The sequence below is a fragment of the Amblyomma mixtum genome, chromosome 10, assembly GCF_055824585.1.
Source record: "Amblyomma mixtum isolate Tamu chromosome 10, ASM5582458v1, whole genome shotgun sequence".
NCBI classification, from domain to species: Eukaryota; Metazoa; Arthropoda; class Arachnida; order Ixodida; family Ixodidae; genus Amblyomma; species Amblyomma mixtum.
In genome coordinates this window covers 67,532,200-67,557,373 of record NC_143021.1, presented here as the reverse complement: position 1 = coordinate 67,557,373, position 25,174 = coordinate 67,532,200, and the positions used below count along the sequence as shown (strand labels likewise).

At 44.7% G+C, this 25,174-nt stretch overlaps 1 protein-coding gene across 1 annotated transcript in view; it reads left to right on the top strand.

The window, feature by feature from the left end:
* The first annotated feature begins 7,151 nt into the window (after positions 1 to 7,151).
* LOC149326019 (protein tolkin-like) overlaps positions 7,152 to 25,174 on the top strand; it is a 416,319-nt gene continuing 398,296 nt past the window's right edge. The window contains exon 1 of the mRNA XM_089563963.1: positions 7,152 to 7,266. Within this exon, the coding sequence (XP_089420089.1) occupies positions 7,157 to 7,266 (110 nt within the window). The 5' untranslated portion in view covers positions 7,152 to 7,156. The remainder of the gene's footprint in view (positions 7,267 to 25,174) is intronic.

Here is a 25,174-nt window from a genome sequence, read left to right as displayed (position 1 = left end):
CATCCACCAACTGTCCCACAATCTAAAAAGAATTGGAAAAAGGGCAGGGGTAGACGTTATTTTCTCTGCTCCTCACCCGCTTTCTAGACTCTGCAGAAAGGTCAACTGCTCTGGGGAAAAAATTCCAGACTGCACAGTTAAACATCGGGATCCGTTCGTAGCATGTTCGTCGGGTGTTGTTTATTCGATCCCTTTACCCTGCGGCAGGAAGTACAGCCTTTGTCAAAAGTTTAGAGCCCAGGGGGTTTGCTTCTGTGCACTATTGTGGCGCTCCTGTAGCACTAATGGAAGTCCTACGCATCGGAGGGAGCAGGACCAAAAATCTTCTTACCTTCAGGAGATTTGGGACGCTGAGGAGGGATTACGAGCAAAGCAATGTGGCCCAAAAGCAGACCCCCTGGGCTCCAAACTTTTGACAAAGACTGTACATCGGCCAAACAGGCCGATGTACAGTAACCGCTTGTTGATACATCGGCCAAACAGGCCGATGTATCAACAAGCGGTTACTAGAGCATAAAGCTAATGCTGAGGATAAAAGGTCCGGTAATTTGGCCATCCACTGCCGTGATTGCAGTCCTTGCCGACGCATCTCCCCCACTTTCAAGGAAACAGATATTCTGGCAAAAAACTTAAATCAACTGACCCGAGAAATCATTGAAGCAGCCACTATTACCAAGCTAAAAGATGAGTGCGTTAGCACACCATCAGTTGCGCTGTTAGACAAAGAGTGTTCATTCCTCTCTGCTTTGATTTGATTCAGTGCATTCTTTTGGTTTCATCCCGTGATGTTTTGTTGGTGCCCACTTTTTCCGATGTTTTCCATCTTAAACTTTTCTGTAAAAACTTCTCTGTTATCTCACCTTAGGTTTTATCGCCCACACGTTTTTTGCGATTCATTATTTGTTTTTAGAGATCTATTGTCTGTTCAATTTCATTTTTAGTGACCACCTTTCCTGCTTGTTTTTATTCTCATCGGCTTCTCAGGTTTTTGCTTTTATCTGTTTTAACGCCTTTAATTCCGTCATCTTTTAACCGCGCCGATTTTTCACATCTTCCGCAGGCTTTTCCTGCACCTCTTATGCTTGTCTATTCAGTTTTTAGTGCCTTCATCTTTGTCACCTTTCATCGTCATTCGTTTAGCCGTGTTGGTTGTTGGCTTCTTCGGGATCTTGTTAGAACTTTTTGGAATTGTTTCTTTACGCTCCCTGCCTTTGTTTTGCCCCGTTGTTTCTTTCTTTCTGTTTTTATTTTTTCTTTTCTCGCTTGTTTTGGCTGCGTTGTTGGTTATCAGTGACGATAAGAGTAGTTGGTCTATGTGTTGGCACTTTCCATGCTTCCACTTTGCTGATCTGTGCGCGTGCGCATCATTCCCTCCAGTTCCGTATAGAAGGCGCGGATCGGCCCCCTTCCGAAATAAAAGTTGTTAGTCAGCGCAGCTGTGTGTCCTTCTTGTTCTGGTCCTTTGTCTGCAAGCGCTGTTTTTTCTCAAGATGTACCCCAACCAACTCGCCCAGCAGCACACCTTGCTCGCGTTACTAGACAAGTGTTTTATGCGAAGCATACTACTTTAGCTACCACTTCAGCCCTTCACCGTGGTTATGCGCCTCCAAATCATGTGATACATGACGTCACACCACGTGACACGATGACGTCACGACAGTGGAGAAACGGGGGCCCACCTCGCGCCGTCGCTGTGGTTGTGCGCCTCCAAATCACGTGATACATGACGTCACACCACGTGACACGATGACGCCACGACAGTGGAGAAACGGGGGCTAACCTCGCGCCGTCGCTGTGGTTGTGCGCCTCCAAATTACGCGACACGATGATGCTTCGCATTCTCCAGGCTTAACCAAGTTAAGCCTCAGCCATTTTTTTAGTTGGGAAAAGTAAGGACAAGCGCACTCGTGAAATTATTGAAACAGAAAAGATAGCCAGATTCGGAAGTGCTTGTGTAAGCACTCCTTCTGTCAGACTCTCAAAAAAAGAAATTGCTTCCATACACTCGCAGTGAATTTGCGCATGCTTTGGGATGACACGGCAAAAATGCGTGTATAAATACCTGTGCTTTTGTTTCTAATAAAGTTGTTGGAAAATAGCGCTGTGTGTGTCTACTCGTTCTTGGTCCCTTGTCCTGTTTGCGCTATTGCTCCGAATTATGAACCAACAAGCCCGAATCTCAACATTCTTAAATCCAACGTGTAATTGCGTCAACATAGTCGGAAGCAACAATTATTGGGTAACGGTGTTGTCTTCAGTAATCGGTTCTTTTCACTGCGCACCTTCGCAGCGCCTTGCTTACCTCCATTTCCTTGCCTATTCATTTTCAGGAACGATCAAGTCTGAGTTGGACGAAGCTACGTAAAACTGAATAGAAAGTACGCACGCCAAGTAATTTGCTCAGAGCTTTGACTTGCTCAGATGAATGTAATGAACGAGAAGCTTCGAACACTTGTGAAATGTGAAATGGCTTTGTGAAATGGCGTCGCACGCCAAGCAATGGTAGCTGTAACAGCTAAAAATCACGTCAATAAGTGATGTTGACAAGCTGGTTTAAGGTTTGCACTTCCGTGAAAAGAGTACGTCGTTTCCAGATTTCGACTCCTTTGTCAAGACCTTTCAGCCAGCGTTGGGTTGTTGTTGCACCATTTTTCACATTAATTTTCGGAGCATCAGGAAATACTGGGATCAATTTGCGGTTATGGCCTGTGCTCTCAGTGACTTTGTTGACGTGTTTGCATTAACGGAAATTAACATTACTGGCACTCTAACCGATGTGATTAGGCTGTGTCGTCCTTTTCCTTGTCTCTTGTGCTTGTCGTCGTTCGCGCTGTTTATTCAAGATTAGGCTTCCCGGTTGCATGCCCACTTGCTCACACGCAACAACAGCACGGGTGGTGGCATTGCGGTATTCTTCAAGGAATCACTGATGATCTCCGAAGTTAGTGTTTCCGTCGGCACAGCAGAGCTCATGGCCTTTGAAATATCCTCTCATGCTTTTTTCATTTTACTTTCGCCCCGCCGCGGTGGCTCAGTGGTTACGGCGCTCGGCTGCTGACCCGAAAGACGCGGGTTCGATCCCGGCCGCGGCTGCTGAAATTCTTGAAGGCGAAATTCTAGAGGCCCGTGTGTTGTGCGATGTCAGTGCACGTTAAAGAACTCCAGGTGGTCGAAATTTCCGGAGCCCTTCACTACGGCGTCCCTCATAGCCTCAGTCGCTTTGGGACGTTAAACCCCAATAAACCAAACCAAACCATTTTACTTTCTTGCTATGTATCGACCTCCTAGCCTAAATGCGTCGGCATTTATTGAAGAATTACAAACAGTATTCAAAACCAATTTTGTTGGGAGAAATCTGTGCATGATAGGGGATATTAATATCGATTTGATCAAGGGCGATCGCTATGGCACTGAAAATTACTTAACCGTGCTCGCAGAATTCGGCATTTAACCACAGGTCGCCGATCCTACTAGAGAAGAATTTCTTAACAATCGCATCACAACTACTTCCATTGACCATGCTAACGTCCGTGCGACGGACATCTCATCAGTGTACGGAGCTGTAATCAGACAGAAACTTGCATATCACTATTACATTGCGTGTCGCCTGACGAAAACAGTCTCTACGCTGCACACTGACTCTACCAGGTGTGTCGTGACCATTTTAGACCAAAAAAAAATTCGATAATCATGTTACTGAATATGATCTGGATTCATTTATTCATCATAACACTAGTGATACCGCGTACGATAGCTTGGTCAAGGTATTAGGCGGAATAATGAAGTGTGTAAAAAAATATTGGCTGTGAAGAAACGTAAAATTGGCTGTCAGTGGCTGACTGCTGAAATCCTGGCTGCTATCAAAGGAAAAGAAGCTATCTGGTCTCGATGCCGCAGGGCACCAAAAAATGACAAACTTCGAGCGGAATATCGTTGCATCAGAAACAAGGTAACTGCACTTATTCGCTTATCAAAGAGAAAGTTCTTTGCACAGCAGTTTCGCAGCACTCGTCGCGAGGTCAGGAACACCTGCCCTGTGATAAACGAGCTACGTGGTAACCAACGCTTGACCATTCAAGAATCAGTGGAGCACAATTTCGGTGTTGTGTCGCATATCATCATCATCATCATCATTTATTTGACCCTTAAAGGCCCCTGGGGGGGGGGGGGAGTATTACATAAGGGGGGGGGGAGTAGTACATTCAACATGACTCAAATTGGTGGGGGAAAAAAAGAATTAAAAAAAAAGAACAAACAAACACACACACACACCAAAAGCATAAAGAGAAATAAAGTCACGAAAGGGAAATGAAACAATTTATACAGCAAGATAGCACATCAGCCGTTCTTTAAACCTTACTGGATCGCATTCATTAACAGATTCTGGAAGCCGATTCCAGTCTTGAATATCGGCTGGCAAAAAAGATTTGTTAAAGGCATTAGTTGATCCGTGTAAACGTTGGATGCTCATGGAGTTGAATAAACGGGATGACGTGCGCACAGGAGGGACTAAAAGGGACTCGCGTAGGTTAGGAAAATTGTGATATAATTTGTGCAATAAACATAAGCGAGAAACTTTGCGTCTAAGGGCTAGTGGGCTGATAGCGATGGATGACTTGATAGCGGTAATGCTGTGGTGAAAATCGTAATCTGAAGTAATAAAGCGTGCAGCACGATTCTGAATGGATTTACTGGTGTTGATTAAGTGAGCCTGGTGAGGAGACCAAATTGCTGATGCGTACTCAAGTTTAGTGCGAATGAAAGTCTCGTATGCAAGCTTACGGATTGATTGCGGAGACAGTGAAAGTGACCTTCTAAAAAAACCATTTTGGCGAATGAGTTTAATAACGTTTTTTTCCGCTGAGCAACGGGTCGCAGTCCAAACTGTGAGCTCGATGAAAATGACAAAAAGCGTATCGCCATCGGCTTTCGTTCCTCTTATGACAGAATCTGATCTTTTCAGCATTTTGTCTAGCCTGAAACGTAACGAATCTGCCGGACTTGACAGCATTTTCATAGGTGATCTGATAAGAAACATTACAGCTCTGAAAAATGCTTTGCTGCTTATATTAAACGGAATAATTAAAAGTGGTACATGGCCAGAATCACTGAAGAGCGCTCGCATTGTTCCTCTGTACAAAAGTGGGAAGAAGAATGATATTGCAAACTGCCGCCCTACATCTATTCTTTCCTGCGTATCCAGATATTGGAAAAGCATGTACTTTCTGCGATGAATGCATTTATTACTAAACATGACCTAAGTAGTGGGAATCAGTACGGTTTTGTCAATGGGTCGGGAACACAGGTGCTATTGAAAAATCTCTCCGATTTACTGCGCCAGAGCCTGGAGAACAATGAGGTGGCATTTGCACTTTTTTTGGACGCAAAAAAAACTTTCAACACAGTAAATCATCAAATTTTGTGCTCTAAACTGCACTCGTATGGATGTAGGGGTCCTTTTTATGTCATTAATTAAAAACTTTCTTCACAACCATTCTCAAGCAGTAATGTTTGGGCCTATCTGCAGTGACGCTGTAAGTCTGTTGTGTGGTGTCCCTCAAGGGTCTATTTCATCTCCTTTGTTGTTTAACTAATATGTGAATGATATATGTGACCACGTGAAAGCATCCACCATATTCCTCTACGCCGATGACACTTTACTAGATTCAAGCAACCCTGAGTTTTCATATCCCCTGGGTAACCTTCAGGAGGACGCTATTAAAGTTAGCGATTGGTTTGCCTCAAATTTAATATAAATAAATAGCACCAAATCCAGACTCGTAACCCGCATAAAGATCTACCAAGTGTAGGTTCCATATATTTACACACCTCATACTGCTCTTTGTGTTCTTGTCAACGTATGATTAGCGTCCCGCCGGTTAAGTATCTTGGTATATACATAGACAGAGATTTGGCATGGAATGCTCAGATGACTCACATTTGTAAGAAACTCAGAAGTGTTGCATGCTTGTTGTTTAATTTGCGAATTGTGATGTCATTTTCTATTTGAAAATTAGTCGCCCAGGCTCTGGGGTATAGTGTCTTAAGATACGGTATGTGTTGTTTCTTTAACTGCTCTTTCATATGGAAATATCGGCTTAACAGGATTTTGCAAAACATTTCTACAAGCGTTCTCTACTTGCCGCAGGAAAATTTGCCCAACAGTGTCTTTGCCTTCTTTTGACAATCTTTTTAAACAAATCGTACTACTGAAATATTTTTGGAGCAGCGCATACAGGCACATAAATATGAAACCGGTACCGTTGAGACATGTTCCTCGTTATCATAAACCGAGAGTGCGCACTCACTACGGCAAAGCAAGTAGACAGTATTACGTGTCAGCCATCTTTAACGAATTACCGGACGATTTATTTTCTTTAACCACCCGCAAAAAACTGCGTGTTGCTGTTCAAGCGTTAGAGAACCTTTAACATGTACTAAAATCTTATCGGTGCTTTTTCATACTGTTCCGTGCCAAATTTTTTGTTCTTAATATTTACGTCTTTTAATTTCTTTTGCCTCTGATGGAGCTCTGATGTAGTGCCAAGATGGCCCCGACTGCCGGTTGTCGCCGCACAAGCCCACTTGTGGCTTTGGCGCTTCCGTTTTATGTATGTTCGGATTATACTGAATAAAGATTATTATTATTATTATTATTATTATTATTATTATTATTATTATTATTATTATTATTATTATTATTATTATTATTATTATTATTATTATTATCACAACTCAAATGGCTGCTGAAGCATAGAGAAAACAAAGATATCTGGAACACACTTGCACGAGCCAAGGTTCGCAGATTAGCGGGGCGCCTTACTTTTGAGTGGCAGGTAAATCTTGCCACGAGACCACCTGAAAGCGCCGAATTTAAAATTGGATAAAGAATCCCGCAGAAAATACAAAAAAAGGACAGAAGACAGCGTGGTGCATTAGACGTTGTTATGACCTACAGTTGTCTGCTTGAAACTTTTCGTGCGTGTGCCAATATTTCTATTTCAACAGTCGACGCAGGCAGGGAACGAGAAGAAGCCAATAAGAGCAAACAGAGGGAAGGAAAAAAAAGAAAATCTTGCTCTCAGTGCCGTTTTTTTATTTTATATTTCGTCAGCTGTTGCGCTGACCGCATCCTTCTCTGAATGCAGAGCTGGTGATGGGCGACATTGCCATGTCGCGGGAGACGTACCGACGGCGAAGCCGGCAGGCCAAGCTTGGAGTCGGCTTCAACATTACGGACAGGGGCCCCAGGTTCCGCAGCAAACGGTGAGCGAGAGAAGTGCGTCGGTGTTACGCCGAAGGACAGCAATGATCGGACAGGGAACGCTTGCGCGAATCGAATGAGTCACGCAACATTGCAGTAGGAGGGAAGGGGGTGCAGAGGCAACTTCTAGTCGGTCGTTTGCATAGCCTTCACAGTCGCGCACTCCGTTGAAGCAGGTCGCTCTCACTACCGTATGCCGCGATGGCATCTGGTCTTCTAGAGAGACTTTGATGAATAATGGAGAGGTCTGACTGGTTATGGGCCTGGCATGCTACTCCAGTTGAGGGTGAAAGAAGAGGGTGAAAAAGAGAGAAAAAAAAGGTGACATCAAACATACTCAACACTCACGCACTCACAAACATACATGATTATCAAAGTATGTCCACTAAACCTGTGTCCCTTAGATGACTATCAAAGTATGTCCACTAAACCCGTGTGCCTTAGAAAAACTAAGAATGCTTTTGTCCCTCGCTCAGCCGAAGTCGCATTAGTCCAGGGTCCAAGGACATGCTCTAGGTGCACGGGGCCGTCCTAACGAAGTCCTCAAGCACTTAAGAGTGCCTTGCGATGAGTATTAAACATTTGGCAGTGGCAGATCAAGTGTTGGTCTGCTAGGGTGGCCATGTTGTTATGTGGCATGTGCTGAATTTTATGTCTGCCTCGCGGGAAAGATGGGCAAGTCCATATAAGATGTTGGAGATCAGCTATACAGTGTTCTTGCAGTGGGTGCATGTGTTATGCATAGGTGCGTCCTGTCTGGCAATAGACCAATTGTGAAGTGCGTACGGGGTGTACGCTGAGTTTGCAGTAACTTTGTTTAAGAAGATCTCTTTTGGCCAGGTGGGCTGTGTCAAGCGCCGGCGCTGGTGTTCCTTCCGATAACTGACGCCGGCTGCCTGCTTTCAGTTTGGTGCGAACGTAGTGCATCAGTACTCTGCCGGGAGAACCTTCACTGAACATTTTTCTTGAGTAAAACACGTTTTTGGGCAAGTTGGTAACATTCTTGATTCATATTGCAGCGAAGAAGCACACACACACAGAGAAGGAACACGCAAAAAACACGGGCGAACGCTGCACTCACAACTGGTTTACTGCGAAAAGATTTCGAGCTTAAAATGGCTCACGCATCTGCGCACTACAGAAAGAAAACCATAACAAACACGTGCCAAGAAATAACATCTTATCATAATGCCGCAAAAAGGTTGTATTCCGAAGCGTACAAAAAAACGGACGCATCACTAATGCAGCAATCTGCTTTTTCCTTTATGCGAAAGGCCTCCAGGAGTTCGCGCGCCGTTTTATACTTGTTCTGCCTAGAATTCGAACACTATCGAAACGTGGCGAACATGTCACGCATGACTGGCAGTGCCTAACCAAGTGCACATTCTCTTTGTTCTTTAAATTCCTTTGGTGCTCCCCTAGCCGGTCGTTAATACATCGCCCCGTTTGACCGATGTACACTTTTCCACATGAAAGTGGCAGCTCGTACACCACCTCAGAAGCACATTGCACATAGGGCGTAGTGTGCTTTTTACCACACCCGCTTCTCCTTGTTTCGCTTCCGGAAATACGAGGGCACAACTTTGACAGCTTCACCGGAGCCGAAAAAACGAGCGGCACCCCATACCTGTTCGCAACCTTCTTCATGTTATGCGACACCCTGTGTAGGTAGGGGGCAACTTCCGGTCGAAGGTTCCTCTCTTTCTTCTTGGAGTTCGCTGTGCGTGCCTTCACTTTTTTCAGGCAAGCTTCTGCTACAGAAGTCACGACCGACAAGGGGTAGCCCGCTGACAAAATTCTAGCCAATTGGTTCTCAAAGCTAGACTGCATCTCATGGACGCACGATTTCTCAAGCGCCGAATCTAGACACAAACTAACTATGCCTCTTTTTATCACCTTCGAATGAGCAGAGTCGAAAGGCAAGAGTTGCTTCTGAACACGAGGGGCGTACATCCAACAAGTATGATCTCTGCCCAACTTCACTCGAATATCTAGAAACTGAAGTTCGTCGTTATCCGGTGTCTCAAAAGTAAATGTTAGTCCCTTTCCATGCTTCCTAAAAGCATCTAAAATCTTGTTAACAATAGCGCAGTAGTGTAAAGGGCTCTGCCTGTCCAAAAAAATTAAAAAATCATCAACATATCGGTACACTTTGATGACCTCGTCCGAGTTAAAAACAGTGCTTAAAACCTGGTCAATGCTGGCTAAAAAAATGTCACTTAAAATGGGTGCAACGCAAGATCCAATGCAAATGCCTTTCGTCTGTAAATGTAGTTGATTGTTAAAAGCGATAAATGTACCTTTAAGGTAAAATTCTAAAAGAGTCAAAAAATTGTCAACAGACATGCCAGCCGAATTTTGGAAAGGGACAACACCACTCTTGTCAATACATTGTCTCAAAGAAGCGAACAACTCTTGGTGAGGTATAGAATAAAACAGATCCTTTACATCGATAGAGAAAGCAAAGCCGATGTTGCGGTCAGTCTTGAGAAAATTGCTACTACTGCAAAACAAAGGATAGCCGAGTTCTGCAAGGATGTTGGGAATGAAACTTTGTGTACGCGAGTCACTAAGTCTAAAGGTAATGCTTTCAATGTTTTCTTTAGTGCTAAGACGCACAAACCCGGGGTCCCTTTCCGCACTATTGTAAGTGAAAAAGGCTCTTGGCAGTTACATGTTAGCCAATTTCTGCAAAAATCTTTGAAACAACTTACTGTTCACGATCCGTTCCTTGTCAAAAATTCTGGAGATGTAGTTAATTTTCTCAAGACTGACCGCAACATCGGCTTTGCTTTCTCTATCGATGTAGAGGATCTGTTTTATTCTATACCTCACCAAGAGTTGTTCGCTTCTTTGAGACAATGTATTGACAAGAGTGGTGTTGTCCCTTTCCAAAATTCGGCTGGCATGTCTGTTGACAATTTTTTGACTCTTTTAGAATTTTACCTTAAAGGTACATTTATCGCTTTTAACAATCAACTCTATTTACAGACGAAAGGCATTTGCATTGGATCTTGCGTTGCAACCATTTTAAGTGACATTTTTTTAGCCAGCATTGACCAGGTTTTAAGCACTGTTTTTAACTCGGACGAGGTCATCAAAGTGTACCGATATGTTGATGATTTTTTAATTTTTTTGGACAAGCAGAGCCCTTTACACTACTGCGCTATTGTTAACAAGATTTTAGATGCTTTTAGGAAGCATGGAAAGGGACTAACATTTACTTTTGAGACACCGGATAACGACGAACTTCAGTTTCTAGATATTCGAGTGAAGTTGGGCAGAGATCATACTTGTTGAATGTACGCCTCTCGTGTTCAGAAGCAACTCTTGCCTTTCGACTCTGCTCATTCGAAGGTGATAAAAAGAGGCATAGTTAGTTTGTGTCTAGATTCGGCGCTTGAGAAATCGTGCGTCCATGAGATGCAGTCTAGCTTTGAGAACCAATTGGCTAGAATTTTGTCAGCGGGCTACCCCTTGTCTGTCGTGACTTCTGTAGCAGAATCTTGCCTGAAAAAAGTGAAGGCACGCACAGCGAACTCCAAGAAGAAAGAGAGGAATCTTCGACCGGAAGTTGCCCCCTACCTACACAAGGTGTCGCATAACATGAAGAAGGTTGCGAACAGGTATGGGGTGCCGCTCGTTTTTTCGGCTCCGGTGAAGCTGTCAAAGTTGTGCCCTCGTATTTCCGGAAGCGAAACAAGGAGAAGCGGGTGTGGTAAAAAGCACACTACGCCCTATGTGCAATGTGCTTCTGAGGTGGTGTACGAGCTGCCACTTTCATGTGGAAAAGTGTACATCGGTCAAACGGGGCGATGTATTAACGACCGGCTAGGGGAGCACCAAAGGAATTTAAAGAACAAAGAGAATGTGCACTTGGTTAGGCACTGCCAGTCATGCGTGACATGTTCGCCACGTTTCGATAGTGTTCGAATTCTAGGCAGAACAAGTATAAAACGGCGCGTGAACTCCTGGAGGCCTTTCGCATAAAGGAAAAAGCAGATTGCTGCATTAGTGATGCATCCGTTTTTTTGTACGCTTCGGAATACAACCTTTTTGCGGCATTATGATAAGATGTTATTTCTTGGCACGTGTTTGTTATGGTTTTCTTTCTGTAGTGCGCAGATGCGTGAGCCATTTTAAGCTCGAAATCTTTTCGCAGTAAACCAGTTGTGAGTGCAGCGTTCGTCCTTGTTTTTTGCGTGTTCCTTCTACTTGTGTTCGTGCTTCTTCACTGCAATATGAATCAAGAACATTTTTCGGCAGGGCTTTTGATTTGCCGGGTTTTGCAGGAAGTGGGGCGTTGAACGTTTGGTCAAGCGCCGATGGAGCAGCGTCGGATTACATCGAACGTCTTTGATTTTTTTTCTAGCACGAAGCTATCTATATCCTTCTGGAGAGGCTTAATTTTGCTCAGTTAGCCCTTCCTCAGGACTCCCTTCTCACTATACTGTGGTCGGATACACCTTAAGTCTCTAGGGAGAAGCTCATCCGCAGCAAAATAGTAGTTCCTCCGTTTTCCTTGCCACCTGAACGAGACGAATATGACCAGACGAAAATATAAGGGGAAGTATTTTCGGGCCCCTGGCTTGTTTGAAATAATCGAACATTAAAATGTTGATTTCAATGTTTGGTGAGCGGAGTAAAAGAGAACCGAGTGGGCCCGTCGTTACCAACTGCTGTTTTCTAAAAAGTTGTATCCCATACGGGCACTTGCAGTAAGCTTGCACACGCTCCGCTCACTACGCTGCGCACGTTATAAACCACGCAACCACGACAGCGTGCCGCAGCTTCGATCGAGCGGACGTGCGGGCAGTGGCACCGTCCGACGACAGCAATTCGAAGAACTTCAGAGCTGGCCTGCAGAACGAAACTTTTTTTGTGCAGTCACTGTTGTTGGCGATGATGGATGCGATTTCAGCCTTTGTTGTTTAAAGGTTGAAACTATGGAAATAGAGAATCATGTTAAAGGTTGACCAAAGCTAGAGAACTATGAAGGCATTATAACCGTATATAATTTGGCTGAGCATCTTCAAAATCGGCACATTTCCTGAAAAACAAGGGCTAGTTACCACTTATGCCTAGGCGTATAGCTGAGAGTTGGCGAATAAAAGGTATCGCCGCCATTTCGAGAAGCCTACCGCGACCAAGCACGCACCGGCGACGTTGTATTTGACCCATAAAGGAAGGAAAAGAAGGAGAGGCCCTCGCTATCGTAGCTGCATGTCAAAAAGTGTGCCCGAAGTCACGCACTTTCACAAGGACTACTGGGAGTCTGGCGCCGTCTGGTGCATTCCTTATAAAAATGATCTATAGACAGTCTGTAGACTTCTTATTTACTCTATTGACTTCCTGTAGACATTACTTTTTGTCTATTCATAGTCCATAGACTGTCTATAGACAAAAGTCTACTAAAAGTGTATGGCCATAAATCTATAGATTGTCTATAGACCGTCTATGGCATTTGTATTGCCTATAGACTAATCTCTGGGATTTGTGTATAGACAGTCTATAGACTTTATAGACAAAAGTCTATAGACACTATATAGACTGTCTAAAACTTGTTTTGTAAGGGGCATGAAACGGCTTCAAAAAAAGCGAATTAACAACCCCTCCTTAATTCTTTCCTTCCTCCATGATTTGGTCCAAAGCGGTAGTCACAGTGACTCTACAAAGCGGAGGAGGCGAAATACGGGCTGGTTGGTGCATGTTTGAAGAATTGGATAAAACAGCGCAACGGAAGACGAGACAAGATAAGGACAAACAGTTGTTTGTTCTTATCTTGTCTCGTCTTCCGTTGTGCTGTTTTATCCAATTCTACAAAGCGGATGTGCAGCGCGCCGCCATGTTGCCAAAGCAACCAGAATGTGCCCGTCGCGCGCGTACGCAGTCAAGACGCGGTTAGGTATGGAGCCTTCTGTGCATGTGCATTCGTTGCCCGCCGTGTCGCTGCATAGGCAAACCTATTTATTTATTTATTTATTCAGGTTGCCTCACAGGCTCCAAGCGTTGGAGTATTGTGTGAGAGGGGGATTACATAAATAGGGTTAATAACAGGGGCACGAATGACATGATTACACAATGCTGATTGACTGTTAGTACTCATTAAACAGTAAGAATATCATTACACAATGCTAACTGACTGTTGGTACTCATCATAAAACAATAAAAACGTCATTATACAATAGTTGTAGACGCGTCAGTAATTAGAAAAAATGGCTATTATTTCGGTCCTAAAAGAATCTGGATCACGAATATTGACGATGTGTTCCGGAAGACCATTCCAGTCAACAATAGCCTGCGGCAAAGCGGATGAATTGAAATGCAACGGTTTTACCTGAAAGGCGTTGGAAGCTTAAATGGTTGTTTAAACGGCGCGAGGTGCGGTGAAGTTGCGGAAGAGGGAGAGTCGAATGATTAGTACTATATAATATCTTGTGAAATAAGCAGACTAAGGCAATTAATCTTCGTGATTGCAAGGTACAAAGAGAGAGCGATAATTTGATGTTTGTGATGCTTAAGTGACGGTCATAGTTCCTGGAGATGAAACGCGCAGCTCGATTTTGAACTGGTTCAAGGGAATTAATTAAATAAGCCTGGTGAGGTGACCAAATGGATGATGCATACTCGAGTTGCGGATGAAGAAATGTTTGATAGGCGAGCTTACAGGCAGAAGCAGGAGTTCCATGAAGATTCCGTTTTAGGTATCCTAAGGTCCTGGATGCTTTAGCTGTTATTTTCTGTATATTAGTGGACCAGGACAAGTTGCTTGAAAAATGGACACCGAGGTATTTGTAAGGAGACACCTGAGAGACTAAGGTGCTATTAAATGTGTAATTCAACGAAGAGTTAAATTTTTTGCGGCTGAATGTCATTAACTTGCATTTTTCGGTGTTAAGTGACATTTGCCATGATGAACACCACGCGGTTACATGATCGAGGTCCCTTTGAAGTGCAAGATGATCTGCAGGTGATCGGATTTTGCGGTAAATAATGAAGTCATCTGCGAACAAGGCAATGGTTGATGTGATGTTGGATGAAGATCATTATTGTAAATCAGGAACGGCAACGGGCCCAGGACGCTTCCTTGAGGAACACGAGATGGAACATCGCTAAACGGAGATGAGTGACCGTTAACAACTGTAAACTGTTTGAGAAAAGACAATAAATTCCTTAGCCATGAGGTTGTTAGTGAGTCTAGGTTGAAGGAAGTAATTTTACCTGTTAAACGCGAATGCGCAACGCCGTTGAATGCTTTTGAAAAATCTAAGAATATGCACTCTGTTTGGAAGTTCTCGTACATATTCTGTAGCAGCTCGTTAGGAAATTCCAGTAGTTGAGTCTCACAAGAGAAGCCTTTCCTGAACTCGTACTGGTTAGCAAAAAAGAAATTATTACTATCTAGATGCTGCGACACTGCTGATACGATGATGTGTTCGAGGGTCTTACATGGGAGAGATGTCAAAGATATGGGGCGATAATTTTGCGCGTTCGTTTTATCACCTGATTTGAAGATGGGGCTAATTTTACCAATTTTCCAATCCCTTGTAATTTCACCAGTTGATAGCGACTGACGAAAGATATGAAAGAGAATATTGCTTGAATTCATCACTGTTTTTTGAGTATTTTGTATTAATATCATCAATGCCAGCAGGAGTTGAAATCTTGAGATTGTTTTTTAATGCTGCAATAACGGTGGCACTTATGTCTATGAGACTCAAGTATTGGTAATCGGTATCTACTAATGGTGCAGTAGTGAAATGGTCATCATGTGTGAACCCTGAAGAAAAATAATTATTGAATATAAGCGGGCATTCTTCTTCTATAACTGGAGCACGTGTGTAATCCAACAACGAAACAAGAACCGGAGTGTCAGTAGGTGATATCATATTCCAAAATTTTTAGGGCTGTGTGTCATAAGGAATTGAAGGTCATGGGAATAATATTTTGGCTTTGCTTTGCGGATGGCACTACAATATGCTTTTCCGGCAGTTTTGTGTTTCTTCCATGAAGCCGGTGTGCCAAGTCGTTTGGGAGCTTTGAAAAGTCGCTTTGTCTTGTTCTTTAATGCATGTAACATCCAATTGAACCATGGTTTAGACGCGTTCGTGCGGAGGGCGCGCAGTGGTATATGACGGTGTACTAATTCCAGTAAACTATTTTTGAACAAAACGCAATTATGTTATCGTTGTCCGAACGCTGAGAAAAAGTCTGAAGAGATGTGTCACAAAAAGATTGTAACCCGAGATTAATGTCATTGTAGTCAGCGTGGTTATAATCAAAAATACGTTTATGTGTTTGAGCACGTTTGCATGAAGGCCTAGAAATCGTGAAATTAAACAGTGCGTGATCACTAAAGCCATCAGAATAAGAGATAGGGCTTATATTGTCAGGGACTGACGAGAAGACGAGATCAAGCTTAATGTTTCTTCAAGTAGGTTTTTCAACTAGTTGGAGCAAAGAGAAATCGAGAGTTAGTTGAACAAAATTAGTGCCATCACGTGTTCTCGAACTTAAGCTCGGCCAGTCAATTTCAGGAAAGTTGTAGTCACCAAGTAGGCAAATACTTGCTTTTGGAAATTTAACTTTTGCTTCAGCTAGGTTATCATGTAAATCGGAGACGAATGATTGGGGACTATGCGGTGGTCTGTAACAAACTCCAAAAAGATGTTTGGAAGATGGCGATGTGATGCAAACCCACAAAATTTCTAATTTACTAGGCATATCAACGGGAAAAGAAGTCATGTACTTTTTAGCAGCAATCGGCACCCCTCCTCCCCTTCTGTCGCTCCTATCGTTTCGGTAGATAGTGAAACTGTTCATATCAGGCAAGAATTCATCGTTCCTAATATCCTTATGCAGCCACCTTTCGGTTGGTATTAAAATGTCACATTCACAGTTGTCAACATATGAACAAAGCTCGACGCGCTTAGGTAGAATGCTCGTATGTTAGTGAGGTATAAGGAGAGCTGCGATTGCGCGATGTTATTGCGGTAAGACGTCAATTCTTTCCTGGTGACACGTGTAGCCGAGCAACACCTTACCTATGCTTAAGATAGTTTTGCGGTGTCAGTGGTGGCGTTGCCCACGTAAACGCTATCGTTTATTCTCAGCTTATCGACATTGAGCTTGTACGGAACTTTTTGTGGTTTGGCAAACTCGATCAACTTCTTTCTAACCTGTCGTGTCTGAAAGGAAAAATCTTCGCGCAGAGCGTAGTTGGTTCCTTTCAGCTTGATGCCGTTCCCAATAATCTGTTGTTTGTCTTTAAAGAATGTGAATTTGACCATCACTGGCCTGCACTTTTCCGGGTCGTATTTACCAATGCGGTGTGCCCGTTCTATTTGCGATGAATCTACTGTAATGTCCAGTTCATTCTTGCACACGTCAATCACTTTTGTTTCAACTCTTGACCATGTCTCAGATATGTCCCCGGAAATGCCGAAAAGAAGCAAGTTTCTGCGTCTAAGCCTGTTTTCCGCGTCATTACAACGCGATTGAATAGTTCTGTGCTGGTCGGAGATGACGCGGGAAACTCACCAGGAGAATCAGCCGGAGACGTAGCGGGATTGTTTTTTAGATCTGAAACGTCCACTTCAACACTGCGAAGCCTAGAAGACAACTGCTTCAGGTCAATGTCTACTGACGCTCGCCACTGCTTCAACTCTCTCAAACCACTTCGAATTCTATCTTGGCCGGATTCGATCCTTAGTAGTCTCCAGCACAGTAGCCAGGGTGTCATCAGAACCCGGTCCGGGGTTTGTTTCCACATCCCCGGAAAGAATTAAGAGTAAACTGCTTAAACAACGTTGCACAGTTTCCTCGCATGCTTCTAGGGCAAATAACCACTCTCTGGGGCACGACACCAAAAACAAGCAGCGATTCTTGCTTCTTGGGCAAGTGCAATGATCAAAGTAACTGACTTGGAACAGTGCGGAAGGTGAGCGCTCCATTGCCAATGCGGCGTCGTGCCCCCGTGATGCGTGCGTAAGCCCAACTAACGGTGTCGACTGTTAAGCTATCACGAAATGCGCTGTCCTAAGTTCAGTCTTTCAACCCGCAGCAATGCTATCGGCATTTGACGGCAGTTAGACAATCGTGTCGAACTTGAGATTGCTTGCAAGGGACCCAATGGCAAAGCACATCTGAAATACGATGTCCTTTACTTGAATAGCGTCAAATACATTTACGACGAATCTCAGGGGCAGGTAGTTCGAGCTTCTTGACAAGCTAAGCTGGGTCACTATGTTTTGTCCATTCTAGTACTAAACTGCAGAAGTATTAAGAATAAAGTGGACAAGCTACATGGTCTAATTGACATGGCGAGACCTTCTGTTGTGATCGGATGTGAATGATGGCTGGATGGGGATGTTAGCGATAGCGAAGTTTTTTCGAGTAACTATATCAGCTATCGAATAGATCGAGACAGGCACAGAGGAGGCGTATTTATCCTGGTGGACGTCTTAGTTAGTTCTCGTAAGATGGAAATTGATGTTGGGACATGTGAGGCAGTATGGGCTCAAATTAGACCTCTAAATGGTAAATTACTATCTGTTTGCTCGTTTTACAGGCCACCTGGAAGTAAGCTTGAACCCATCAGCGACCTAATTGATATGATTGAAACTGTTAAAACTGACTGTTTAGTTGTTAGAGGTGATTTTAACATTCCTGAATTAGACTGGAGCTCAGGATGTCTTCCGTCTAGAGCCAATTCTGCAGTAGGCAAAGAATTGTTATATCTATGCAATTCATTTAGTTTATCCCAATTAGTGCTGCAGCCAACCCGTGGTAACAACGTTTTGGATTTATTATTGACTAACCAACCATCGGCAGCTTATTCTACCCTTGTAGTGCCCGGTATCAGTGATCACAGTTGTGTTTTAGCAGAAATGAACTTTCAGTATGTTAAACTTGAAGACTGTGGCAATGGGCGCATTTCTAGTTATCGAAAAGCAAATTTTCCCGAAATAGCCCGGGCACTTGAATCCTATGTCGATGTGTACGAAACATTCTCTGATTCACTCAGCGTTGATGAGCTGTGGCGCACACTGACAGCCAAACTTTTTGATTTGCGTGAGCAATATGTGCCGTCATGGCTGATGACGAAACGTCCCAGCAAAAGCAAGCCATGGTTTACAAAAGCGCTGCGCAGAGTCGTTGAAAAGAGGCAACAACTATATGCGCGCTTCAAAAGAAATCCGTCGCAAGATAACATGGATCAGTTAAAAAAGATTACAAAGGATATGAATGCTTCGGTCAAAGAGGCCAAATTTACCTACTTTCAGTCTTTCGACATGCGTATCCAGGATCGCCCTAAAGAATTTTGGCAGTACACTAAAAAAACAGAAAGGATTCATTGTCTATCCCGCCACTCGATCACAACGGAAGTATCGTTCATGATAATCTGGAGAAAGCCAAGTGCTTTAACACGTTTTTCAGCTCAGTGTTTTCTGCTAAGGACAGGAATAGCCCTGCCGGTTTTCGCCTGGCCTTGAACTGTACGGAACCTATGGAGAACATTGAATTTGATCAGCGAGGAATTGTGTCGCTCTTAGAACGCTTAAAAGATAACAGTGCCACCGGTCCGGACGGCTTACCCACGGTCCTGCTCTCTTCTTGAGCTTTTGCTTTGTCAAGGTACCTTCAAATTCTTTTCATAAAGTCATTACAGGACGGCTCTTTGCCTGATGAATGGAGGGTTGCCAATGTTGTACCTATACATAAATCGGCACCTAGAAATGTTCTTTCAAATTATCGACCAGTGTCCTTGACCAGTGTGTTATGCGAAGTTTTAGAGCACGTGTTTTATACTAATATTATGAATCATCTTAGTATACATTCATTATTAAACACTAATCAGCATGGCTTTCGGAGTGGTTACTCGTGTGTCACCCAGCTTACCGAATTTGTACATGACCTGTCAAGTGCTTTGGATAAGGGATGTTCTGTTGACTGTATTTTTCTAGATTTTAAGAAGTCCTTTGACGTCGTATCACATTCCTTATTAATACAAAAATTATACTGGTACAACATAAATGAGAACGTTATTAGGTACATAAAGAAATATTTGAGCTTTAGGCGTCAATGTGTTGTTGTCAACGGGAAACAGTCGCATGAGGTGGCTGTAACATCAGGGGTGCCTCAGGGATCCGTCTTGGGCCCATTACTGTTCATAATTTACATGAATGACATCTTTTTAGGTATTTCTTCATATATGCGTCTTTTTGCGGACGATTGTGTATTGTATAGAATTATTAACGATCAAGTGACTGCGATGCATTACAACAGGATTTGTGTAAAGTGGCCCAGTGGTGTGAGAACTGGGGAATGCATATTAACTTACAAAAATGTGTACATATGTGTTTCACTAAAAAGAAGGTTACCCATATTTTCACTTATAACATAAATAATTGCAGACTTCTACTTGCAGACATAAATTGCAGACATAAATAATTGCAGTGTTGGAATTTAAATATCTTGGTGTATATTTAACAAGTTCAATATCTTGGCATCGTCACGTGGATTTCATTACTGCCAAAGCCTGTCGTGTGTTAGGCTTCCTGCGACGTAACGCTAAACTTTTCCATTTAAAGACTAAAGAACTGCATGCTGTATAATACAAATGTTAGAAGCATACTTGAGTATGCTTGCACAGTCTGGGATCCGAAATCCTTTCTTGACGTTCAAAAGCTAGAAAGAGTTCAGAATTTGGCCGTTCGTTTTGTTTTCAAAACTATGGGCGATATTTTAGTGTAACGAGCGCGCAAAAATCTTTGGGTTTGGACTCCCTTCAAAAACGTAGGAAAGTTCTGCGTTTAAAATTATTTCATAATATATTTCATTCTAGAACTGCAATAGACAGAACCAAATATATAGCCAACCCTGATTACGTGTCTTTGCGAAGAGATCATCCACTTAAAGTTAAAGAATACAGATGCCGGACGGACCTTTTTAAAATTTCTTTTTTCCCCAAAACTGTTTCGGAATGGAACAAGCTGTGACGTTTTTTATGTATAATAATTCCGTGTTCTTTCTATCTCATTGTTATCTTTTTTTTTGTAACCACCTGCATGAGGTAGCATTTGTGTACTATTTCTTCCAACCCCCCCCCCCCCCCCCTGTAATGCCAGACAATGGCGCTGTGGGTATGATGATAAACAAATAAAGAAATACTGGGGAGAGAGGGAGACAAAGATGAAGGGGGGAGGCAGGAATGTTAACCAGTTTTCTGGTTGGCTATCTTGCACAGGGGAAGAGAAATGAGGGGATTGAAAAGGGAAAGAGAGAGGGGCGAGGGGCACAGTCACAACTGGTCCCTCAAGCCAGTCGCTCTCAGAAAGCTAAACAGTGCCTTGTAGGCCTTGAGGGCAGTCGGCTGCTGTGGCCATGGCCCCAGGATCTTATCCTCTGTTAAAAGATGAGGATCGAGGCGGTCCAAGGCGCAACGCAGCGTACGTCTTTCGGTCACCAAAGCTGGGCACTCATACAGGAGATGTGCCATTATCTTCGCAGCCACATCTTTCACAAGCAGGGCTGTCGGCGATCCCAATCCGGAATGTGTATCCCTTGGTAAATGCAACACCGAGCCTAAGGCGGAAAATCTATTGTGCTTCACGGCGCGGTATACTGTGGGGAAGTCGAAGGCGCAGTCCAGGATCCGATGCCCTGAGGCGGCGGCTGAAAAACTGACCTGTGTTCCACGCAGAAAGTGTGAGCTCCAGCGCCAACCTGCGTAGCTCACACGCTGCGTCAGCTCTTGGTATAGGAATACAGACTTTAAGTCCTCATTGTGGGCATATCGGGCAGTCTCGTCCGCATGGTTGCTGCCTTTGCCGCTAGGTACTGATCGATCTCGCGGGGTCGTTCACCATAGCGTGGCAGGGGTGCGTCTTGATGCCGCAGTGTCCTGGCAGTCATTGAAAAATGATGTCATGACCTTTCGATACGGCGCAGCAGTGGTTCGCCTCGCCAATCTCTGCAACCAGTTGTTATGCGACCCACGGCGTAGAATAGCTTGCAGGCCTTGAAGGGCTGCTTTGTAATCGGGAAAACTGACCATTCATGTGGAGGTTGTCGGCTGATGAACTGAACTGCAGCCCAAGGGCCAGCTAGTTCCGCACCAATTGAGGGAGTGTGGTAGGCCATACTCACCTTAATCAAGATGGACCTCGTCGTTATCACCACAGACCCCGCGGAACTGGAAGAGTTGACTGAGCCGTCTGTGTATGCATGAGTGCGGTACCTGTAGTTAGAATGCAGATATTCCAACGTGATCTGTCTGAGGGAAGGCAATGATACACCCGCTTTCTCCGTAATTCCAGGAATAGAAAGGTGCAGCCGAAGTTTATGTACATTCCATAAGGGCGAGCGCGGTCTTGTGGCAGGGGTGAACTGGAATGGATGATCGGCGGTGCTGAATAATGTGCTCTCATGCTGTCAACAGCAAAGTATGTAGCAACTGGATGTTCCCGGGCGATGACAGCAGTTGTTGATGTAGGGGCACATTTAGGCAGTTAAAGGCAAATACGGAGAGCTTGCGCTTGCACACTTTGTAGGGTCCGGACATCTCTATTTTTAATATTGCTGAATATTGGTAAACTGTACGGTAGGCAGCCCAGGAAGCGCGAACGGTACAGTTGTAGCATCGAGCGCACTAATACACCCCCGGACTTTCGCCCGAGGAAGAAGAGGACATGGATAATCGCCATCAGTCTTTCCTGGGAGATTCCTGTCGATCACCACACCAAGGAAACGATGGCTTCTCTCCTAGGGGACAGCTTTGCCATTGATGCATGTGGCGTGAAATGATATTGTTTTGCGTGCCAACGCCACAAGTAAACACTTCTCGGTCTAAATATTCAGGCCCTGCAGACAAAAGTAAGACGGCAATATAGATGCCGCATTCTGAAGTTTCGCACGAACTTGGGGACGAGCCACACTTGAAACCCGAATGCAGATATCGTCCGCGTAGATGGAGATCTGAGCACATTGTGGCAGCAAGTCGACCAGGCCGACGAGGGCAAGGTTGAAGAGAGTTCAGCACCCCACCTTGTGGGACTACGGGCGAAGTTCGATCTAAATGCGTTAGTTCATCCTCAGTCTGGACAAAGAGCGACCTCCGATAAGTACCTACGTATCCAGCTGGCCATGCAGCCTCCGATTTCAGCACCTTTCAAGACATCTAAAATGGCCTGATCTGTTACATTCTCGTAGGCGCCCTTGATATCCAAAAACAATGCAGCGGTCAAGTTTTTCTGAACTTTTTGGTGCTGGACGGAGGTTACCAGGTCAACCACATTGTCGATACAGGAGCGTCCGCGTTTAAATCGGGACATAAATTTTGGATACATTTCTTATCGCTCCAGTTACCATTCGAGGCATGTTAGCAAAATTCTTTTCATCATTTTACCGACGCAGCTGGCAAGTGCAATCGGATGGTGTGACGTTATGTCGAGTGGTGATTTCCCAGGTTTTAGAAGTAGAACCAAACGACTGGTCTCCCATTCAATAGGAACTGTGCCTTCACTCCATGACTTGTTACAAGCGGCCAAAAGGGCCCGTCGGGCCTCTTGACCAGGGTTGACAACTGCGGAGTATGCTACATTATAGGACCCTGGCGATGGTGACCCTCTGCAACAAGCCAGCATAGCATCAAGTTCCTACATGGAGAATAGGAGATCCATCCTTGAATCCGGAAGGATGAAACATCGCTGCAATTAAGCGTTGCGGGTACACTCGGTAGGCCTGTTGCCCTTGCGCAGAAATCTTCGGCTACCTTGACCTCGCTGCGTCTTTGATGGAGCGCAAAAGACTTAAACGGCTGACGCTGTTCATGGGAGGTGCGAACGCCACGAACGACATTCCAAACGCGTGACAGGGGCTTCCGTGGATCGAGCGTTTCGCGAAATGACCTCCAGCGTTGTGCCTGCAGGGCTTCAATTCTGCGCTGAATCTTTTTCTGTATGGGCCTTGCATCCCTCAGGTCGAGGCGCGACTTTGTGCGTCGGTATCGACGTTCTGCCCTTCGTCGTAATGTTTGCAGTAGCTGTAATTCGATATCGAACTGGGTGTAGTTTGCGACAGGGTTAAAGATGCACGTTGCATTGTCCATGGCCTCCTTAATTTTTTCTTCGAGACCTGTGGTGAAGCCTTTACTGCAACAATCCTCCATAAGTTCTTTAAAAGCTGTCCAATCGATGCGTCGTGTGCGTGAGGCAGAGGGAGGCCTGAAATGTCCTGTAATGATCAGGTAGGTTGGGATATGGTCGCTGCCATGGGTTTCTACGTCCGAAAACTACCGGACGCTGCTGGTAGAGCATCGCGAAACGAAAGTCAAGTCCAGAGAGCTCCTGTAGGTCACCTCTCGAATATAAGTAGGAGCTCCGTCATTTAGGGCACTGACGACCAGGGTCAGAGGCGAAGGACACAACTTTCTTCCTCTAAGGTTCACCCTCACGCCTCCCTGCATGGTGTGGTGAGCATTAAAGTAGCCTGTATTATCCATAAATCAGATGTGAGTGCCATCAAGTCACTCAGTCTCTCAGCGTCGAAACGTCTTGATGGCGCCATCTACGCAACCACAAGCATAAACGGGAGGGCGCGTCTCTTCGGTGTGAAGCAAACATATTGATTGACGAGAGGAGCAAAACAGGACGGGACAGAGGCAGGCGACCGCTCAGCCCGGTGCTGACAGCTGAACATTTATTGAAGAACACCGGACCGGCGCTTATATGGATCAGTCACACGTGTAATCTGGGAAGCAATCTTAAAATAACGATGAAACATCAGAAAAGAATTCATTGGCAACCATGACGAAAACAATGAGTACGTGGAAGGAAAGGAACCGAGCAAGGATTACACAACCAACCTGCGCAAAACCAAACAAAAACAACCTGGCGACACACAGACAGAAATGCTAATTCTTCCTGGAAAATGGATACAGATAGCGTGCTGGCACATTTATCTGGCTCCGACCTCAAGATGGCAACAGCCTCGACAATTTCCCTCTCCAACTGTCCCTTTCTTCATCCTATAATCTCTGTGCAGTTCAGGTTAGGATAGCAGTCTTTACAACTGCGACAGTGAACGGGCAGGCAAGGTCCTCCGGGCCTAATCAAGGAACGGTCATGCTCTTGCATGCGAATGTTTAAACATCTACCTATATAAAGTCTTCTAATCTTGTAATACAAAATATTATAAAGGGTATAAGATACCCCTCAGGTATGGTCGATCGTCTGAAGCAGCACATCCTGGTTCACCACCAGTTGAGCTCTCTTGATTTACTGCGGCAGGTGGAGGAGGAGGACAAGATGCAGGAGTGGTCGAGGCTTCTCAACCAAAAGTAACTGGTTTCTGGGAAGACCTTCGGTGACGCGAACGGCGTCGTCGTACCTTAGCAGCTGCCTCTCTCTGCGTGGAATGATCTCACACCGTTTGCTTCAGCACTGCCCGTTCCTTTTTTAAGGCGGGGGCAGTCCTTTGAGGAGGAATCGTCAGGGCCATGGCAGTTGGTGCACTTCAGGGTAGACGCGCGGCAAATGTCGCCGCTATGTCACTCGGAGCGTTTAGGACACACGATGGCGTTAGTGCAGACGCCACACACGTGCCCGAGCTTTATGCACTTCCGGCGTTGAAGTGGCTCGGGCACGAAAGGCCAATCCGTGTGTCGCAAATGCCCAACTTTCACATACGATGGGATGTAGTCGCCCTTGAAGGTCAGCTCTATTCCTTTAGATCTGCCGAGGCGCTGAACTTGCACTACGGAAATGGTGCTTGACGCTGGCTTCATTAAGTAGGTAAATCGGTGTTAGATGTGGCCATGTCGACGTTGTAGATGACGCCGGCCGTAGTGCCGCTTTCTTGGAAGATATGGGAGCATACACTGATCTGGTCGAGGTTCTCGATGGGGTC